This window comes from Pipra filicauda, unplaced genomic scaffold (genome assembly GCF_003945595.2).
Source record: "Pipra filicauda isolate LSUMZ 115617 unplaced genomic scaffold, ASM394559v2 scaffold157_size4220110_pilon, whole genome shotgun sequence".
NCBI lineage: Eukaryota > Metazoa > Chordata > Aves > Passeriformes > Pipridae > Pipra > Pipra filicauda.
The window spans coordinates 540,651-563,655 of record NW_024104073.1 but is presented as its reverse complement, the minus strand read 5'-3'; the positions used below and the strand labels follow the sequence as shown (position 1 = coordinate 563,655).

General features: G+C 39.0%; 1 protein-coding gene across 2 annotated transcripts in view; it reads right to left on the bottom strand.

Moving 5' to 3' along the window:
* The window catches only part of LOC113982878 (pleckstrin homology domain interacting protein), a 107,953-nt gene extending 85,315 nt beyond the window's left edge, over nucleotides 1-22,638 (bottom strand). For both annotated transcript variants that reach the window (XM_027711503.2, XM_027711504.2), the window contains exons 1-7: nucleotides 22,331-22,638; nucleotides 22,163-22,221; nucleotides 21,957-21,986; nucleotides 21,740-21,799; nucleotides 11,486-11,636; nucleotides 11,275-11,373; nucleotides 1,655-1,815 (exon numbers count right to left, since the gene is read on the bottom strand). In XM_027711503.2, the coding sequence (XP_027567304.1) occupies nucleotides 1,655-1,815; nucleotides 11,275-11,373; nucleotides 11,486-11,636; nucleotides 21,740-21,799; nucleotides 21,957-21,986; nucleotides 22,163-22,221; nucleotides 22,331-22,376 (606 nt within the window). In that variant the 5' untranslated portion in view covers nucleotides 22,377-22,638. The remainder of the gene's footprint in view (nucleotides 1-1,654; nucleotides 1,816-11,274; nucleotides 11,374-11,485; nucleotides 11,637-21,739; nucleotides 21,800-21,956; nucleotides 21,987-22,162; nucleotides 22,222-22,330) is intronic.
* Nucleotides 22,639-23,005: the final 367 nt, after the last annotated feature.

The window sequence follows — 23,005 nt, the reverse complement described above, 5'->3', positions numbered from 1 at the left end:
CCCCTGCACTACCCCTCCTCCCTCCCCTTTTTCATTTCAGGTTCTTCTACTTCTCTCTTGGAAACAAACTGCTATTACAGTCAAGAGAATTCTCTCTCTTTAACCACTTTTAAATCAGACTGTAAAAAACAAGGGAATGTGCAACAAGGAATGATCACCATAGACACGCACAAGTTTTGTATATCTCTGGAAATAATGATTTTAGGAACATGGGAAAGTAGCAGAAAAATTAAGAATTAGAAGACCTTAAGAAGGAGTTTTATTCACTTCATCTGGGAAGCACAAAGAGAAGGTTTTATTTTAAGGTGAATAGTGTCAGCATGTGCGTTTTTTATACCTGGTACACATAAAATCTTCAATGCATTCTACCATGTCACATAAAAAATAAACCCACAACAGAGAGCCCTTTTCCTGACAAGTTAACCATGCATAAACCACAGGACATAGGATTTTAATGCCTATGACTTAGCTTGCCAATGAAAGCTAAAGAAATATGAAAAAGAGTCTCTGCTATGCCTCAAGTAACAAATGAACAAGTAAACAGGCCTGTTCAAAACACTTCAAGTGTCCGTCCCTGCAACCACACAACCCTCCATGCAATAAAGCAAAATGTATGTGGGTAAAAGGGCAAATTATATTTACAACCACCTTGAAAGAATTGTACAAGTTAGGACTGCAATACATGATACAGGAAACCTGAACTGTACTTCTACCTGCATTGTTCAGTTATCTGCCATGTCGTTAAAAGGGACACAATTAAGCTCCTGAATCCACACAGATATCAATTACATCCAATGTTTGTGGAAAGGCAAAAAATGCAGCCAAAGCATCACCGACTGGCATGAGGTGTGTGTTTATGATATCTTTGTCTCAAGTGAAATTGACTACTTACCAAGAAATCCAAATTGTACTAACACCTGTCTGGTTTTATAAACCCCATTCCTTGGGAAACCCACAATTCAGTACTGATTTCAGACATCTGTCTAATATTTACGTCTTAAGAACAACAACAAAAAAAGGTAAATAGTTAAAAATACTAAAAACACTAGTATTTTTAAAAAAATCCTAGGATCTCATAAAGACAATTTGTTTGTGAACCAACGTTTTTTACAATATACAACGTGAATTTTCAGCTTTCTAGTTTTCTTCAACATGCTGTACCAAATGCAAGTGTATCACCAGACTGTAAACATAATAGTCATGCTTTAAATTTAACAAAAGCTATAGAAAGGAGTCAAAATAATCGGTATTTACAGACTGATTGTTCTGACTTCCTAATCAAATTGTGATGGCAATCCATTGTTTTGTTTATGTTTTTGATAGAGAAAACGAATCCAGAAAAAAGAATTTACATAGGATAAATTCTTTCCACTGAAAAAGAACAGTTTTCCCACTGAACTACACAGATCAGCAATCACAATCACATCTAGTCTTAAGAAACCTATGTCAAAACTATTTTAACCAATAAAATGGTTAAAATGCATGCAAACCAGTATGTTTACTAAAAAGCAAGAATGAGAGTAATAGTAGTAAAGCATTTATCTGCTCTTCATACATAATCAGTATCTATACTATATTCATTTTTTGGAAACAATTAGGTGACATACTATGTGCACTTAAAAAAAATCTACAAAAATAAAGATTTTGTACTCACAGTAAATATTCGCCTGCCAGTCCGATCAAAAGTTACACAGTATACAGAAGATAAGTGTCCTAAAATTCGTTTGTGCATCTTCATATGTTGGTAGACTGCAGTTGGCACAAGGCGTTCAAGTCTGTATTTTCCATTTAGTTTTCTTGAAAACAGGGTATCCACTACCAAATGGGTAAAGAAAAAAGAGACAGCATTTATATTGCGCTCATAAACTAAAATATTTGAACAGGATGGAAAGTTTATTTCAACATTGGACCACTTGCCATATTAACAGCTTACTATAGTAATTCTCTCCTTTTGCCCTAGTTAGAGAAAAATACATACCAAAGTAGCCTATGACACAGACATGACAAAAGTACCAAACTGCAAGGCAGAGTGTAAAGACGCAGTACAACTTTCAACTTTAAGTGCCTAAAACATATGCTTCTCACTCTATTCCTTGTGTAAGAAATTCAGAAGGACTGAGGCAGCTTCCATGAAGGAGTAACCTACCCCAAATGTAACAAGCATAAAAGCTTACACGTAGCTATTAACTGAAGGTCAGCACAAATTCAAATCTTCTCCAAGGTAACCTTCTTATCGAGATCTACTCAATCATTTATCCACCACTTGTAAGACAATCAGTAGATTTTTTTAAGAATCCTGCTACCCACTACAGCTAAACAAACACACATACACAAAACAATACCGAAACAAAAATTTACATATTAATATATCAAATCTTACAGAAATTTCTGATTTTGAGTAACAAAACCTTGTTCAAAGAGCTTGGGATTTTTTTCAAGTTTAAAAGTTAACAAGGTCCAGGAACAAGAACTCACTTTAAATAAATGAAAATCTTCCATCAAGAAATTCAGTGAAAAAAATAAAGCTCAGTGTAAATAATTTTAAACTGTTACTCATGCAATGATAAAGGAACAAAGTATAATACTTCTGTGCATGGATACCTAGACATTAGTCACACCCCATATCGTCATTCGATCAAAGAATGGCAATGGTAATACCTGTTATATTCTACAGAACTACGACAAGACAGGTAATATAACATTCAAACACAAGAATGGTGTTGGAAGGTTGGAAGCAAGAGTGGAAGAGATCACAGTGGGTCATCCAGTCCAACCTCCCTGCTCAAGCATGGTCATCCTAGAGCATATGGCACAGGATTGCATCATGACGGTTCTTCAATTGCTCCAGTGAGGGAGACACTACAACCTCTCTGGGCAATCTGTTCCAGTGTGCAGTCACTCACACAGTAAAGAATTCCTTCCTCGTGTTCAGGTGGAACTTTCTGCACATCAGCTTCTGCCCATTGCTTCATATCTTATTGCTTGGCATCACCAAGAAGAGCCTGGTTCCATCCTCTTTACACCCTCCCTTCAGATACTCATATACATTGATAAGGTCCCCCTCTCAGTTGTCTCTTCTTAAGGATGAACAGGCCCAACTCTCTCAGCCTTTCCTCATAAGAGATGCTCTAGATCCTTAAAAACCATCTTCATAGCCCTCTGCTGGACCAGCTCCAGGAGCTCCATGTCTCTCTTCTACCGAGGAGCCCAGAAACAGACACAGCACTCCAGACGAGACCTCACTCTGGCTGAGTAGAGGGGCAAGATCATCTCCCTCAACCTGCTGGCAATGCTCTTCCTAATGTACCCTGGGATACCACTGGCCTTCTTGGCCACAAGGGCACACTGCTGGCTCATGAACAACTTGCGCCCTAGTATCAACTGCGAAACAGCTACGAACCTCCTGCATCACCTAGGTTTGGCCCAGATCAACATAGCAGTGGTTCATGAACCAGCACAGATGAAACTACGTGAAATATGCAAATTTTTACAGCTGGATTGTAGCTACTCTATAAGAACCAAAAGCTTCTTGTGGTATGGCCAAGTGTCAAGCCCATTAGCCTCAGGTCATAAGAACATTCCGGAAGCATTTCACTTAACTGCCTGCATAGTCCAAGGATTCAAGGAAGTTTTCCTAGTTCAAGAAGCTATGTGAAGGAGTGGAATCATTAGTTGTAGAGCAAAGCACTTTTAGTCAATGACACACTACATCTTAAGGCTCTATTACATCTTCACCTTCCCCTCATACTAGGAAAAGACGCAATTACATTTGGTTTATGACAGTTTTTCCTTGACAACAGTCTACTTCAGAACAGCAGGAAACCAAAATTAGTTCAGGCACAAGATAAATTCAGTTTTGGAATCTGACAAATCACTCAACAGTTTTAAAAAAAAAAAAAAAAACAAAAAAAACACAAAACCAAATAAGAAACACCCCCACTCAAAAAAAAACCAAAAAAACCCAACAAACCAAACACCAACAAACCAAAACCAACAAACAAAATCCAAAACACATCCCTCCAAAAAAACCCAAATACACATAAACAAACAGAATAAGCTTTTTTTTCCTCCAGAGTACAGGTAAAAATTAAAAATAGCTGTGTCAAAATTTCCTGCAGCCAAACAATAAAATTGATTTTTCTGGTGCAAGCTAAGATGAGAAAGGTTACCAACTGTTAATAACGCCTTTGTACAAATTACAGGCCTTGGTTGTATAACAATTGTTACACATATCTAGCATCAACGTTTATCAGGTCTTACGCAGTCTCCAATCTATTTAGCTTGATTTTAACTGCATTTGGACAATAAGTAAATTTAGAAGCCTCTGTGACAGGAAATCTAATATATCTCTCTTGTTTTAGCCATATTAACACTTTTCTGTCTTTACTTGGCCTCGCACAAATGAGTATGAACACGGTGTTAATCATAGGAAGAGTGAAAAGGTATAAGCAGTTAAATAGTTGTCACAAACTATACATCAGGGAGGGAAGGAAAATGATACTTGATCCCAGGAGGGGTTAGACAATGCTGGTTGGGCCTTACAGTGAGTCAACCAACATAAAGGGAAGTGCTGGTGAATGAAGAACATAACAGAATAGAGATTGCTTGCTCCTTGTTGGAAAGGTATCGAGGAGTGGACACTGCATTGAAAAAATTCCTATCCAAGGCCTGGCTGACCAAGGAAATTAATATTAACCTAGTTTTACATGCCCATCTACTGCTTATCCATAACTCTGCTTTAAAAATAAATACATAAAATTGAAAACAAACAAAAAAGCTGATGTTATTAAGTGGTTGTTGCAAAACACAGTACAATAAACCACCACTTACTTCCAAATGATATTTTGGTTTCAAAATCAGGATTCTTCATATTTAATAATGAAGGTAACTTATCAGTAAAAACCAATGTCTGAGAAAGATGCAAATTTGTTGACATTTTGAACATATAAAGAAAACTTTGCCACAAATTATATTATTTTAAGATAAATAAAACGTAGTTGCTTCTAGTTTTGAGTAACTGGGCTCATCTTCCTACAACATGACCAGCCTCAAAGACTGAAATTGTCTACTATCACCGAAGCACTGAATGGCTGAGGATGGAAGGAGGCTATAGAGATCATCTTTTCTAAGATTAGGGTCAGTGAGAGCAGGGCTGTGTCCAGTCCAGTTTTGAATACCTCCAAGGATGGACACTTCTCTCTGGGAAGCCTGTATCAGAGCTCTGATCACCCCCAAAACCTGTTTTCTTATGTTTAAATTGAAGTTCCTCTATTTCAGCTTTGGTTCATGACCTCTGTCCTGTCAGGATGCACCAATGAGAAGAGTCTGGCTCCGCCTTCATCACATGCTCCCTTTCAAGTATTTATAACCATTGATAATACCCACCGCCACCCCGCCCCCAACATGCTTTCTCTTCTCAAGGCTAAACAATCCCAGGTCTTTGGCTTCTCCCTGTATGACAGATACCTCAATCCCCCTTCATCATCTTCCTGGTCCTTTGCTACACTAGCTACAGTCTGCCCACATCTGTCTTTTCCTGAGGAGCTGGACCCCACACTCCAGGTGTGATCAAATGAGTAGAGGGGAAGGAACATCCCAGACCTAAAGGCAGTGTACTGCCTCCAGCAGCCCAGGATGCTGCTTGAGTTTTGTGCAAGGGCACATGGTGTCTGACATGTTCAACACCAGGACAGCCAGACAGTTCTCTACAAAGCTGCTTTCCAGCCGGTCAACCCCCAGTGCTCACTGGTGCATGAGGTTATTCCTCTATAAGGGCAGAACCTTTGCTCTTCTCTTTGTGAAACTTCATCAGATTCCTGTTGACCCATTTCTCCACCCTGTCAAGGTCCTCCTCAATCAGTCACTCCTCCTAGTTTTGCATTGTTAGCAAAACTCAGTGATTCATCATCCAATGAAGCTGTTGAACAATACCGGCTCTAGTACCAACCTCTGGAGTGACTGGCTCTCATGTCAGTTGCTGGAATTCATCCTGCTGATTGCCCTTTGATCCTAGCACTTCTGCCCGTATCTTTTCAGTTTGTCAGTGAGAATGTTATGGGAGTCGGTTCAGAAAGCCTTGTTGAAGTCAGGATAAATAACATTCATTAATGTCCCCTCATCCTCCAAGCCACTGATCTCATTTAAAAGGATATTGGGCTAGTCAAGCATGACTTCTTCACAAATCAATGCCAACAACTCTTAAATGTGTACTGGTTTTCTTTTTTTTTTTTTTGTACTTTGGCTTCCAGGAATATTTGCTTCATCACTTGCCCAAGGACTGAGATGAGGAGGATCTACCTTTAGTTCCACAGAGATTCCTTCTTGTCCTACTTCAGGTCTCCTGCCCCATTCTGCAGCAGGACCTACTGCTCCTTCTACTGCTGAAAGACCTGTAAAAACTCTCTTCACATCCACTCACCAGATTTAATGCCAGAAGAACTCCAACTTCTGTTACTGCAGAAACACAGAATGTTTGAAGTTGGAAGGGACCTCTGAAAATCTAGTCTAACCCTTCTTTGAAAGACAGGTCAAATAAAAATTGCTCAGGATCTTTCACTTGAGTTAAAAAAAAAAAAAAGTAAGTGGGGTAGAGTAAGAAACATGTTATTCTTGACCCAAAGGCTCTAACCTTAAGCTCTAAAGCTAAGAGCGTAGATTCTTTTTTTTATAAAGGCAACTCAGGGACCCAAACTGTGAATGAAGAGCTTGGCTCTTAAAACTTAATAAAACAGTACTCTGTTTTTTAAAATCTTTCTTCTACTGTCAAAATTCACTGCTGCCAACAACCTTAATCTGAAAACCACATGTCAAAGAGTTAAAAGCAGCTTATTTGTTTGGCTTCTCTAGGAAGAATGTAAAACTCACCTCTAGGAAGAATGTAAAACTCAAGAGTGAAGCAGTGGGAGTTTTCAGTGGAACTTACAAAAGACTGTAGATTTTCTCCCACTCAAAAGGCATGCAACAGGCACCAACTGAATGCCTTCAAAGTTTCAGTGTCTCTAACTCACTCCCCACCCAAAATAGAACAAGCAGCTCAAAGAAAAACAGCAATTTGTTAAAAGGAAAATGAATTTGGGGGTCTGAAAGATATGGCAGTATTATCCATGCTTATTTTTTCCCCTTGGTTTTCTTATTTTAATTTTACTAAAGTGACTGATTCTATCACCTTATTTACATGGTCTTATCCTTGAATGTGAAATGCCTTAAAGATGGAGGATAGTAATCTTCCTTATCCACTAGTCAGTTTGTGCCAAGTATAAGTTACATTTTTAAAAAGCATACACAATCTTTCATTTTCTTCCTTTCTTGAGTTGTATTAAATAATGGAGGTTCTGTTCTGAAGACCAGAGTCCACTTCCATTCTCCTTTCATTCACACTAAAATAGAACAAGATTCAGAAGAATCCTGGAAGGACACCCAAAAAATATACTTCACTTACAACTCTTACCCTTATTGAATCAAGTTTCATTAGCTTAAGAGGCTAGACAGTCCTCTAATGAATACTGAGGGATTTAGAGCTCTTAAAAATAATAGTAAAGAAGAGACTGCTAGACAATTCCTTTCACTCTCCAAGATAGTAAGACTGAACATATCAAGCATTCAGTTCTGGGTTGTTGAGAAGTTTTTTTTCTCCCCTTCTTCAAAGATGTCCAAGACCCCAAAAAAATCAGTTTGAATTGACTTTATCTTCCTCCCATTTCTCTGTTGAGCTTCTGAACTCTAGGCAGCACTCTAAGCCTCTCGGCTTATAGATGACTGTCAACCAAGTAATGTAGTTAAGCTAGTTATTCGATCAAGCCAGAACTTGTCCCTGGGCATATCATGAAGGTAAAAGTATACAGACTCGAAAATGGAGTATTTCTGAAAATACAAAACATCCTATATACATCTCAAACTTCCCATACAATATTAATTTGCTTGATGAAAGTAACTGCCAACCCTTACTAATTCAGAATGGTAAGAGCTAAGATATTTCAAAAGGCAGAAGGCAAAAACAAATTAAAGCAATACAGTCTCAAGCATTTCCAAACTTCCCAGACTTCAATGAAATTCCACTTACTTTTACTATATATTTATTCCATTGGTATTTTACTCAAAGTTCCATAAGCCTTCTGCAGCTCATTTTTTCTTGCATAACAACATGTCATCTACTTTAGTATAATTGACTTTAGACTTGAATAAACATATATAACAAGATGTTACTCTTACATAGATCTTTTAACATAAAGGCAGTCTTTTCCTTAATTTTTTTTACTGTAGTTAACAGAATAATACAGTTACACAAAGTACTCTTAGATTAGCTTTTAGGTCTAAAGTATTTACTATTTTTGTAAAAATAGACATCTACACTGCTTTCAGAACCTTGCATTCTCTTTACAGCCAAAACAGCAGCGTCATTTAAAAAAAACAGAAAAAAGTGTAAAATGTCTCAGAACCTTTCTTGAGGTGGATTATTCTGCAAAACCATGAAATACTGTTTTTGAAAGGCAGATATTTTCACTGGTCAGGAAAAACATTCTTCACTGTCTGTGGCAAAAAGCCAGTCTCACTCAGGTCCTCGCACTTGACAACTGAGTTCTGAGCTCAAAGCTCTTCAGGGTTTATGCTTAGGTTCTTTTCTTTTTCAGCAGTTCCTGAAGATTACTGGGAAAATTACAGGGAAAATTAAAGGGAAAAAGAGCTCTTTTTCCCTTTCTGCATCCAAGAAGACAAAACTAAATGAATATTTATTTCTGTATGTTGACTGAAATGTGCATTAAGTTTTCCTGCACAACATAAAAGGATTTCAGTGTCTTTTCTGCTCCTCAAACATTAGTAGGTTATCCACCTGAAATACATACAGCCTGAGAAATAATATCTTCTAATTATTTTTTTTCTTTCTGTTGAGCAAATACATAAAGAACAGACTTCCCATCATATTGCCCACACTGTGGGAGCACTGGAAGTTACTTAAAGAAACAGAAAAAATGTCTAATTTAATTTATAAAAGAAGTGCCATTCTAGTTCCTCATTTCATTGACAGATCAGAGTAGAAAACGACAAATCAAACTCAAATGTTTTAACACGCAGATATTTAACCAAATATCCCAAAAATCCAAATACACTTCAGTTGAAAACATTCAGTTACCAGCACTTATCTCAATGTTTGGAAAAGGAAATTACTGGTCATGAAAAAAGTGGTATGTTGAAATAACTGTAATTTTGCAAATATTCAGTGCTCTGCAAAGGATTCAATAAAAATAACACTTATTTTAAAAGCTTGACTTGTTCTTCTCAAAAAACAGTCTGAAAGTTATTTTTCTTAACATTTAATTTCACTACCACAGCAACTCTACCTTTTTTTGAACTCCAGCTACCATGGACCTCATACACTGGTCTTTTTCCCTTTAAAAAGTACACACCAGCTGCTACGTACTGCAAGTTACAGTAAAATGCAAAACAGTCCTTATCAATTCTGATTCCTACAACATATTTTAAAATGTATTTGCAAGTAAAAGAAAAGCTAAACAACCACTAAAGGAATCTTAGCTATGAGAAAGCTTAGTCCTACAGTCATCTTGCAGAAATAGCTGCTATTTCAGTCCAAGATTTTTCAAGTTTACAATCATCATGCCATTGCACAACCACTCAAGAGAGGAATTATTCAATTCAGCAACAAGCATTTTCTCCCACACATCTAGAGCACAACACAGAAAAAGCTCTCTACATGAATACCAAAATAGCAGCTCTAAACAAAACCACACCGAATGGATGCAGGTGCTACATTAGAGAGAACCACTTCTGACCAATATATGTACCAGGTGAGAAGGTTCTGAAAACTCAGTTCTGAAAACCAAGCAAAACCATGTTTCTCTTCCTATATTCCAAGGATCTACAAAATATCATGGAAAGCATGCAACTTGTGCTTTAAAATGGCAATACTACTAGGACACTAAATATTCTGCCATCTGACCAAAGCAAAATTGGCTGTGCTCAACTTAAGAGCGTTGCTGTAGCATGGTTCTGCTTCAGCTGTTAGGACAGAACTATAATTCTCTGAATAAAGTGTAATGGTGAGTATTTTGAGATTTCATTTTGAGTTCCTTCAACATTAGAAAAAAATATAAATAGCACAAATTAAGCTCCCTCAATTATATATTTTATGTTTTATATATCTATCTAAATTCATTAAAAACTTATACCAACAGCCTCCAAAAGGAGTTTAGAGATTGAAAAATTGTAATGGTAAGTTACCACATTAAAAATGTCTCTTTCCTCATAGCACTTGGCTATATATTTATTACCTTGTTACTATATAGTATATATACACCTTGTATGCATTGTTACATACTTATACAGTAGTTCCCCATTAAAACCAGAGTCTTATCTTTTTTGCCAAGACAGAAACCTTTGTCTTTGCAGAAGCTGCTGCACCTCATCCAAAGCGAATCAATTGGATATTCTCTGTCCACTTTCATCCACCACTGCACATCTATCTGCAACTGCCATTTTGGTAAAAAACACTCCCGTTTTGGTGTAATCCACACTAACAATTTGGTCTTAATCAGATTTTCTCCCTTCCCTGGACATCAACACAGAAAGATGTGATTTTGCACACTTTTCTATTCATGATTAAGAGAAACGGGGTGGTCTTTAAATCTCCTAAAATATCACAAGTCTTGATCCTTCTAGCAACTAAACAAACATGTATCTTGGTTCTTAAAAGGTTAAAAGCTAACAAACATGTTTTAGGGACCATATGAGAGCTTAAAAATAACCGTAATACCACTGACCTTCAGCTTTCAGTTTTTCAACAGTACAGACAGCACACGCACACTTCACCATCCAGCACAGCAAAGCAAACTAAAGCACAGCTACAAAATTACTGAACGGACCAGAGAGCAAAAAGAATAACTTCTGCAAGACTCAAAGGAAACCAGTTGACATGACTTTCTCTCCCTAACAATGGGTGCAAGCCTTGCTGTCCTACAGTACAAATTATTTATCTACTGGCAGCTTTATTACATCTTTAAGAAAGAGAGTTTTATTTTTATGTATTCACTGTTTGAATGTATTTTATTCAATTTTATACGTCAAAGACAAAATTAGCTTTAGAGCAGAACTAGTATATGAATTTACAATAAATATGGTAACACAATCTTAATAAAAACACTAAAAGTAAGGTACGTGACACAAATAAGGACAGAACTATTACTTGACTCTCATCATCACAATCATCAATCACCCTGGGAGTTAGGTATTATAATGGCAATGCCAGAATAAAAGTGAACTTACCTATACTAGGTGGACTGCCATAATTTACAGGGGACTCTGGAGGCCTTCCACAATGTAGTGCAGCAAGAGCAGATCCCTTCCATACAACATGTTTGCAACCTGTTTGCAACAAAAAAAGATTTAGGTAAATGCTTTTTTTTTTTTTTAAAGAAAACCACAGGAAACCTACGAAGTACCAAGAACTCTCAAAGTTCCCATAAAAATTTCATACTTTTGTTTGTACGAAGCAAAGACTGTCTGCCAGCTCCTAATAACGTCTGCACTCCAGGGACACTTTGTGGAATTTCTTGCTCTAGAAGTGGTCCAAGTCGATGGCATATTTGAAGCAAGTGATCAGGTGCCAAGTGTCTGTAATATTTCACCTATTATATCAAAGAGCAAACAAAACATTTGATAAATAACACAATATTTTTTATGCACTAGTAGTTTAATCTTTTTTCCCCAAACTGTTACACAAATTTGTAAGAAAATTATAGGATATTAGGGATAAAAACAAATTATGACCTTTAAGTATAATAATTCATTCCAGCTGGTCCTAATTAATTCTTCTATTCAGCACATGTCACTTTGTACAAAGAACTGTCGGTATTTACTACTTTCTGACTTTAAATCACAGTTGCTCATATACGAATAAGCTCCCATATAATCACAAAAAGAGTATATATGCAATATTATATTTAAGTAGTGACCTGTTCAATTTAAATTACTGTAAGATAAAGATAGGACAAAGATTGTAAAAACAGCAACATTTAAGAATTCTTACAAGATTCACAAATACCAAATAAATAACAGAGCTTTGTAGAAGAAAATGCAAAACCACTCTGCCCCAATTCACCTAAGTTACAACATCTTGTTGAAGCTCCAAAACTGGATTTAATTATTTATTTTACATCTAAAACCTTTTAACAAAAATGTTGGCTTAAGTAATTCAACTCTAAAATTCTTTATGTGGTCCCTACTATACTACAAAGATTACGAACTTTTGTAACAGTTCATAATTTTAAACTGCAAAGTACCAAAACAAGTTGCTATTATCAGCAACAGAACTTCTCAATACTTGATTATAACCAGTATTAATGACCTCCCAGACAAAACCAGTCCATTCTTTTGAACTACTAGAATTCTAAATCAGAAAACTGTCTTATATAACAAGGGGAAAAAAAGTTTTGAAATTTATGTGACAACAATAAAATTCTACTAACATAAGGCTTTTGCTGAAGAAATAGCATTTTTTAAATGCATAGCTATTGTCAGCTCAGACTATAACAAAAAAATTTTAAAATAATAAATTAAGAGGGAGAATACATTCAGTTTTCTTCAGTTCTTGTGCAAGATCCGGCATGTAATAGTTTTGTCCTTCACACAGCCTGAAATACATCTTCACAGCTTTACTTCACAGAAAAAAAAAAAAAAAAGAAACACTGCAGTAAAAGCTTATGATGTTTCGTTATCCTGCAACTAGAAGAGGGTGTGACAGACGTTTGGGCACAATGACGCTTCTGTATTACACTGAATTACCAGGTATATACCTCATTCTTCCTCAAATGTGCTCCTATCTTCCTTCCTGACACACCATAACGGTCTCGTGCATTCTAGCAGTTTGTTAATATAAAGAGTGCTGATCTCTGAAACTGAGGCTCTGGAAAAGCCTTGCTTACACTAGTAATTCCCACCACCAGCACCACCACAACCTCATGGTGAAGGAGGGGAAGTTTTCTCTCTCCTGTTGTGGTCTAACCCTGCCACAGCTCAGCCCCACGAAGCCACTTGCTCATTCCCACCACAGTGAAATAGGGGAGAAAATCAGATGGGTAAAAGAGTAAAAACTTGTGGTTTGAGATAAATACAGTTTAATAGATACAGCAAAAGCTGCATGGCAAAGCAAAATAAGAATTCATTCACTCCTTCCCATCGGTGGGGTAAACGTTTAGCTGCTACCTATAAAGCAGGGCTTTCCTTCTGTGGATTATATCACATTTGTAGTAGGCCTTGCAAGATGTCTAAATTTGACTGCCTAAAAGTTAAATGACTTACAAAATTTACAAAAGTTAAAAAAAAAAAAGGTTTTTCTTTAAAAAACATTAAAAATTATATTTTACTTCAATTAAGTTGCAGTTGATTGTACAGATCAGTTAATTTAAAATTGCTAAATTCAATGTCAGACAGGTGCCCTGTTAGAAGAGTGGCAAAAAGTAAGCCAGAATTCAGAATTTGCATATTACTGATAAGAAAAATGAATCAGAATAGTAAATCAAACATGCTTTTTTTCTGCGTAAAGGAGAATCACAGTCAAAACACATGCTTGAGAGCTCTAAAATACCCAAATAGCCACCCACAACAAGTAAAGAAGCTAAGTACAGCTTTTGCCAGCAACAGCCCCGATACATTTCCTCAGCTTTTGTTCTCCTCTGTTCCTATCAAAAGGAGCACAAAAACTTAAGAAACACTGCTCTTCATATAATTCCATCTGAAAGCAGAATTTACATCTGCAAAATCCGAACTTGCCTCTCAAAGAGTAATTTTTTTTGTTTATCCACAAATAATACAGCTAAATATGCGATACGCTCAGAACTCTACAGTTTTACACATCCTCACAAATGCACAAAATCTGAAGTAAATAAAGCAAATCGGCTTTGACACATTCCGAAACTACAGCAAGCTGACATCTTGAGTCATACTTCTCAGGGTTTGTCATAAGCCATGTGTTCACTTTTTATTTTAGCAGAAACTGGATACAGTCAATTCCTCTTGCAGTTTTTAAAGCAAATGTTTTGAAAAGAGGGATCTATTTGTATTATTCTTGTTCATCTGTACTAAAGATCTTAATATATACCTTACACCCACACTACAGCCTCTTCTCATTTAAGTCCATTTATGTGAAAAGAGCTATTTATGCCAAGTTCCACAGTAGTTTTGCGATGCTTCTCCACAGTATTTTTTCTGAATAATCATAGTTCACTACTTAGCAGCATTCACAACCAGCTCATTTACAAACTGATTCAACAATGCTAAGTGAGCTGTATGCTTTACAAAAAAAAAAAGTGGCACTGCCCATTTAAACACTTCCGAGTTCCAGAAAGTTTATAGAGCTATTTCATGAATCATTCCTATATAAGACTAAAATGCACACAAGAAAATTAAATAAAAAAGTAGGTTTCATTTCCCCGTAAAATCTCATAGGGAAAGAAAATTCTTAATTCATTACAGGTTTTATTTCGACAGCTTTCTTTCCCTTTTTCTACTTCTATAAAGAAATAAAAGATGAAACTTAAACAGCCTACTAAAAACAAGCTATTAAGTTTTCTCCAGATGAAATAATTTCTTTTCAAAAAAATTCTTTTAATGCTTTAATACAATAGTTTCAATTAAAAGGAACCTACAATCATCATTTAGTCCAACTGCCTGACCACTGCAGGGCTGACCAAAGCTTAAAGCACAGTGTTAAGGGCATTATCCAAATGTCTCCAACACCAACAGGCTTGGGGCTGCAACCACCTCTCTAGGAAGCCTGTCCAATGCGGATTTGTATGTGTGACTATTGGCACTACAGCAGAAGCCACAAATTTTAAAAAGTGTGTAACAGAAATTCACCTTAGTCCCAATTCCTTCTTTTTGAAAAAGGAAAAAAAAAATGCAGAAAAGATAACCACAACACGGTAGCAACAACTCAAGACAGGACAAGGTAAGTTTATTTAATACATTAAATGACAAAGAAAACTACAATCAGATTGTTCTGCAGTGCAGACTACCAGGAGACAATTCTTGCATTGACAAATTGTAAAAAGGAGGTAGAACCAACAAAAACATACCTATAATCTATGTCCTCCTCCTAAAATAAATAATAAAAAACCCACCAAAAAACAGAAAACACCAAAAAAACCCAAAAGTACTGTCAGAGTACTTTCAAGTCAGATTTCTGTGACCAAAAAGAGATAAATAAATTTTTGTTTTAATAGTAACTTCACAAGCTTTGTCAGAAATTGAAAAGCTCACGACAACTCAATAGAATGACAGAAATTTGTTTTGATATCATTCTCTGATTCCAAGAGAAGAAAGTAAAGCTAAAGGAAAAAAATAACAGATGTACACTTATTTAAAATTCATACAGCCTTAAATGAAAGTGAAAACTGGACTCTACAAACAGGAATTTCAAAATTTTATGCCAAAACCGTGATGTTAAACAGCATATAAAAAGCACAGCGTTTTTTTTTCCTCTGCCATCCCACCTAGCTGAAATTCTAGCTGTTTTCCTTCCTCACCCTATTAGGCTTTCTGCAATGTCTCATTCTGCTCTGTTCTTCCAAAAGAAATGCACAGAAAACGTGCTTTTAAAGTAAAATAATAAACTCTCTTTTTGTTCTCATAGTCTTTTGACTAAAGTTAATAACACTTCCTAAACATTACTGTAACAAAAATTAAAACTCTGCTAGCAAGTACAAATTTTTCAGATCTTCGGTACAAACAATATTTTCTAGAAAATAAGAAGCAGCATTGCCCTCAACCTCACCCTTTACCTACTACTCCCAACTTCACTTATTCCAAACAAGCAGCATGGGAATACACAAAATGCAGCTTCACAGCTATCTGGACTAACATTCAAATCTTTATTACCTTTGAAATAGACGTAAGTGCTTATATTTTCATTCTGCACGACTGCAGAATAATTCAGCATCAGAATCACAACGAATGCATCAAAAGAATCATGATTTGACCTAGACTCTTTACTTAGATTTGCAATACGTGATGCAGTTATTCACTATGCGTGTTTTAGACATCAAGCAAAATACGACCTTATTCTAGTGTTCCAAATGCTCTGCACACCGAAACGTTCCCTGCAGAATTGTTGGTTCCCCCACCACCAGGCTAACAGTTGACACGCTTAACTACAAGGTTGACTGTAAATACCTTTAAGAAAAACACATTTCCACACAAGGACATTTAACAAAAAAAAAATCTAGTCAGTCAGCTAGCTATATTTCAAGATGCGAGAGCTCAATCTTACTAACACCAGCAGCTCTCCCAGCTTTAACTATTCTGTTATGTAAGATATTGCCCAAAACAAGCTCCAAATTGAATTACAGTAATTGCTATACTATATCAGACCATCAATCTAACAGAGTACTGGGTACCACCAGCCACTGCCTTATCACTGTAAAATTAGGAATCACAATGAAATGCAAGTACTTGTCTCTGAAGAATTCTCATTCCTGTTTTTCTTTTTGGGGTGGATGAGGCAGGGGCAAAAAAGTACAGGAAGGGGAGAATTGGAGAATTAACCATTTTCCCCAAAACATATTTATTTCTCATGTACTTTTTAATTATGCTTGGGCTAAAACTATATAGATAGTTAGCCACTATGTCTTATCAGAATGCCTGCTATTTTACTGTGAGATTACTTTTTCTCTAATTAAATAGATCCACATGAAACCAACCACCTCAAGAACATATTATTTTTTCAACTTTTTAATGCTTTTAATAGGTGTGAGGCCAGAGCAGATAAACTCAAACCTTAGTATAAACAGACTGCTGTAAGCTTACCACATGAGAAGGTACGAACAGAAAGCAGCATTTTCAACTTTATGGGCTAAGAGGTTCGACTATACCTGTCACTGTCAGATTATCTGCATCTGTTTGCCTTTCTTAAATTCACTCAATGTTTTGTGGGTTTCATTGGTCTGGCTTTTTTTTTTTTTTCATAAAAGGTACATCTTAGAAACTTGATATTCCCCTTTAGCCCATCTCTCATCTGTATTTCTCAGTCTCAGTTTGAAAGAACTACACAGAACAGTTGATTTGGCCAAACCTCCTGATTATCTGTGGAAGAAACAAATGTGTGGTACTTCTCACAATGAACAAGAGTTCCTCTCATCAAAATATAATCGTTTAAACAGAGAGCTTTAAACATCACCTAAATTCTCAATTATGTGAACAGTCTGTAAAACAGAAATGCTTGTCTTTTAGAACTAAGAGAAAAGCATTTAAGTTGATACACGTCCAACAAAAGCACTGATAATGAGACCAAAAATCTGGCTAGGGATCACAATCATTTCACAGGTTTTCCTAGCCCCAGTGCCAAGTCTTTCAGAACACCTTCCAAAATACCGTAAAGACTTTCCCCAAAAAACTTAATAAAAACTAGGTGATGATGCAGCTCTCTGATTCAACATAAGCTTTAATTTTGCTCCTTATTTCTTTGAATACTTTAGAGTACAACATTTTCTGAAGAAACAAACCACTTATTATCTGGTTACTTATTAAGAAACAGAATTTCTAAACAGTAACCACAATGCTGACTAGAAGCCTTGGGTATTATATGAACAAAGAAACACAGTATCAATGTACTTAGTGTCCCAGTCCCACAGATACTATTTGTAACTTCGTGTAGGTTTGCACAACTTGAAAGGAAAGAAAGTAGAATGGCATGAAAAGAACATTTTGTAATTTTCACTTGAAATCACATTTAATAATTGTGGGCCGGGGAAGCAAAAGGGACAAATGTTAGCAAAGTAGTCATCCAACAGGCATACTGCCTACTGAACCCATTGCACCATCCTCCTATTTGACGTGAAGTCCCTGCCTTCTCCCTCTTCAACCACCACCATCATGAATATAATTCTAATTCAACAGAGAAAATGACAATTACAGGAATATTCTGGACAAGAAAGTTTACACAATAGTTCTGATCATATACACCACAATGCTTGTACCATAGAAGACCTGTCTCTCAAAAAAAAAAAAAAAAAGACCAACAAAAAACCAACCACTCCCTATGGTAGCTCTAAGTTGTTGCAATGAATTTTAACAGTTGGCTTCATCCAGCAAAGTCTACTTTGATCCCAAAGGAAGCAACCCCAACACATTGTCCAAGCCCTGCACACCCACTCCTATCACCTCATGATGGTGGTAAGACCCGTGTTGCTGCACACCAAAAGAGAGCTGAACCATCTGAAAGTTATTCTTGTACTGTTCATTTTTCCGACAGTTCAGCTCCCTTATCCGACTAAGCACACATTTGGATGAGCACTCGTGCCTACACAAAGGATGCAACACAAATGCACAGCTTTCATCCACAGCACACAATTAGAGCAGCTACACCCGCAGGGAAACTACAACATGAAAAAAAACAATTACCCTGGAGTGAAATGATGCACCAAAGCTTGCTCATGTGTCCTAACAAAGGCCCTAAAAAAGGTGTTTTGAAGCCTAAAAGTGCAATACAACACTTAGACAAAACTCCTCAAAGTCTGCCCCCCAAAATGAGAAATCCTCACTCTCTTTTTAGAAAAAAAAAAAGGAGGGAAAAATAGCTGGCTTATAATTAATAAGTTTTCACAACAAATGCGAGAGAACACAAAGCATCCTGAGATCTGTTACTGAAGAGTCCCATCATCCTCAATACACCTACACTGAAAGTGGCCTGCCAGGGACTCAATTCTCAAAAGGTCTTAAGTTATAGCACAAACAGAAATCTTAATACTGGCAATATTAGAACAAGATTGACACTCTGAAGTAAGAGCCTATACTATCAAAACCAGATCAAGTAATTTATACCACACAGTGTGACTGCAGGAAAATATAATATACAAATATTTAAATCGAAGAAAAATCACTTAAGAATATAAAATAAATAAAATAGTATTTCTGAACTCATGTATTTTCCTGTAGCATTGCAAGGATGCACAGCATGATATTAGCTTATAGAAGAAAATGAAACATTTACTTTCACTGGTCAAACAGAAAAATGTACAAGTAATGTACAAGATGGAAACTGCATCAAATTTAACACAAATTAAGTTAAAGAAATGAAACATCTAAGGCTGTGAATTTCAGTCTAAGAACAGAACATTAACTCTAATAAGAATTCTTAAATAAATGTTTTTAAAATAAAGACAAAGTCAGGAACATCATAGTCTCTTGAAAAGATATCCATACATATATTAAAGGAATGATTTATTATACATATACATATAATAAAAGGCATGATTTCATGCACAACAAAAGAGCCCAGGATTAAATCCACCTGTGTTACACAGAGCCCTTATTCCCTCCTAGAGTAAAAGTCAGACATCTAACACCACATTTACTGGTAATTTTATTTCCCAGCTTTTCTCCCCTCAGACCTTTCTACGAAGTTTAGTGAAAGCTCATGACATTCATTTCTGAGAAGTGGTACCCAAACACGACTAAATATGCTGTCTTCAGAAAAAGTCACCATCTTAAAGCTGGAAAAATTTTAAATGAAAAAAAAATATGAAGAAACAGAATGCTAGCTCATCATCAGCCTCTATCTTAAAGCTAAAATCCTTTGGTTTGAGATAAATAAGTTTTTGTTTAATGAACAAGACATAGTGAAAAACAATGCTTTTGTACAAAATGTAACTGTCACACTGCAAATACACTTCTGGGTCAGCTTTCACAAGCCTAAAGTGTCAAGTCATACAAAGTTCACATATTTTTGACAATTGAAGCAAGAACAAATACAAAGAATGGAGAGAAGCATCAAAAACAAAGTAATCTATTTCACACACACACCCCAACATCTAGGTAGGGACAAAGTAGAAAAGGTCATAGAAACATTAATCAGGAAGTCTAAGAAAACTTTGTTCTGAACAGAAGACTAGGAAAAGAAAAAAAACCTGGTCAGCATCATCTCTTCAAATACAAGTATCCAGCATCAAGTCCAAGTTTTGAGGAAGTACATCTTATGTCATTAGATAAGATGTATTCTAAATAAGTTGGTATTTACCTGCATTCCGCAAACAAAAGAAGTTTCTCAGAAAGGGCGTGAATGAACTTGTCTCTCACCAAGGGTTCTTACTTCAACCCTTAAAATATCTTTTTCCTCACTATCTCCTTCTTCACATCCCTTTACATCCTGAATATATACAAAAAACCCAAATCCAACTACACTAAGACTGCACTTCCACTTCTTTATAATTTATAGGATAAAAGAGAAAGATTCATGATAACTTTTACCAATCAACTTCTGACTATCATTTGAAATGAGTAACATGGCCTCTCAGTCTTACAAATAAATAAGTAAATAAGAGTGGCATAATATGCACTTTGAAATTCCCAGTTGAATTTCTTGATGATACTTGATTTCAAGAAAATTCAAAAGCATTGGTATGTATCCATATGTATTCAACAAGTTAATCACTATCAATTCTTCAACACCACATGCATGAAAATGCCTGTGCCAATACACCTCTTGCTACAGAAAAAATCCAACGCTGTAAGTAAACCTGTTCCAACTACAGTAAATATCTATGATTCATACTGCCACATTTGTTATATAACTAAAATAACGTATATGCCAACAGTCTTTATCAGATGCATTACAGATGGAAACTGTTCTGCCTCCTTTTATGTCAGCTCAAAAGTTCTCCACATGTCAGAAGTACTGGAGTTCAGAACTACTATAAGCAATCAGCAAGCCCGAAGGGAAATCTGTCTTTGATGAACATCACAAGCAGGGCTCAGTCTTCCTCTTAAACTGTATTCAGAAATTCAGAGACTAAATTATACAACAGTGCATCTGCAGTGAAAACAATACTAGCAACAAGTAGCTAACAGCCACAATTCAGACACCTTAATTGCTGTTTTCCTAACTACTGTAGTTCGCAAGGTATTACAGGGGAAAAAAAATATTCAGGCCCCTCTTTGCTAGCAGGAGCTACATCACTACAACTAACACTTAGTTTTATCTACACCCGAGATGAAAAGCACGCATCAGGGAATTAAAAAGAAAAAAAAAAAAAAAAAAAAAAAAAACCAAACAACAAATCAAAACTCCACCAGTCAAATTCGCGATGCGAACATGACAAGCCCAGTTATTCCCACGCACTAGGTCCATGGCACACAAAGACGCACCTGACCAGCGGCTCAGGCCGGGGGTGCACCCGGAGGGGCCCCTCCCGCGGCAGATCCCGGGCTCGGGCAGCGCGGGGCGGGCGCGCGGCGGGGGCAGCCGGCCCGGCCCGGCCCATTGTGTGCGCGCGGGCGGCCGCGAGCGCCCCCGCCCGGCCGCGCGCGCACCGGCACCCGCCGCCGCTGGCCCCGCCCCGCCCTGCGCGGTGCCGCGCGCGCGGCTGTGGCGCCCGCCCGCACCGCGGCCGTGACGTCGCGGAGCGAGCGCGGCCGGGCCCGGCGCGCGCGCGTCGTTATTGACCCCGCTCGGGCGGGTGGGCACAGGCCGGACCCCAGCCGGCGTCCTCCCGGGACACCGAGCGGGCATCGAGGGCCGGACGGAGGTCGTTATAAAAATTAAAAAAAAAAATAAATAAATTCCAAAGTTGTTGGGTTTGGTTCTTTTTTTTTTAAGTTGCCTTTTTTTTTTTTTTTTTTTTTTTTTGCGGGAAATTCAATTTTTTTGCCGGGCTGCTCAGGGAGAGTGAGGGAGGGGGAAAAAACAACTTTGCCCGTCGCAGCGCTCTCTCCTCTCACCAGCGCCCGCTCCTCTTACCAGGTTCTCGTAGCTCCGAGGATGCTCCTTGCCCGTCCAGTCCGTGCGCTTGGGCAGCAGCTGAGGGAGAAAAGAGAGGGCGCCCCGTGAGCGGCTCCCCCTCCCCCGAGGAGCCCCCCGGCTGCGCCCGGGATGGGGCGGGGGAAGCGGGAGAGCGAGGGAAGGGGGAGGGAGGCCGCAGGCGGGGCGAGCGCCGGGTGCGCGGCGCCGCTCTTACCTCTTTCTCCGCCACTTCTCGGATCAGGACCTGCAGTAACAACAAAAGCGGGGTGTGAGACAAGGTTTTAAAAAGAGAGAAAAAAGGAGAAGGAGGACGAGGCGGCGAGCGCGCCGCCCGATCAGCCGCCCTACCCGGCCGCCCCCTCCCCGCCAGGCCCGGCGGCGCCATCCCTCCATCCATCCCTCCATCCATCCATCCCCTACCTGAGCCGCTTGCTGGCAGGGTCCGTCCTCCAAAAAGCGAGCGATGAGGAAGTAGAGCTCTGCGGGGAGAGGAGAGGCCGTCAGGGCTGGCGCTCGCCCCTTCCCCGCGGGCTCCCCTTTCTCCCCCCTGCCCGCCGACCCTCTTCGGCTCCCCTGGCCACCACTCACCCGCTCGCAGCTCCGCCGTGTGCCGGCTGCCGCCGTCCCCGGACATGGCGAAGCGAAAACCGGGGAGGGGAGGGGGGGAAAGGGGGGGAAGGGGGGGTGATCGGGCCGCGCTCCCGCGGCAGCGTCGGGTCCCAGCGAAAGGCACCCGCCCGGTCGCTGTCACTGCTCGTTCACCGGGGAGAGTCTCGGCTCCACCATTCAACCCACGGGCAGCAGCAGGAGGAGGAGGAGGAGGAAACAACAACTCGCAGCCGCCCGCCGCCCGCCGCCAACGCCGCCGCCGCCAGCCAGCGCGAGCGAGAGCGATCCTTCCGCCCGGAGAAAGAGTCCCCTCCTCCTCCTGCGCGCCCCCTCCTCAGCCCCCTCGGCCCCGCGCGCCGCCCCTTCCCCCCGCGCCCCCCTCAGTCCCCGGCGCTGCCCGGAGGGGGCGGCCAGGCGGGCAAGGAAGGGGGGAGCCGCGCTCTTCTGCCCCCGCTCCCGCCCCACCGCCTCGGCGGCCCCTGGCGCTGCCCGGCGCTGGAGGGGAGAAGGGGCGAGCGGTACGCGTTTATTATCGGAAAGGCGGGCGGGCTGTGGCAGAAGATGTCGGCGGGGTGGGCGGGAAGGCGGTGGCGGCAGGCGGGCGGCTGAAAGGCGCTTTCTGTGCGAGGTGCCGGCGCGCGGAGGGATACGACG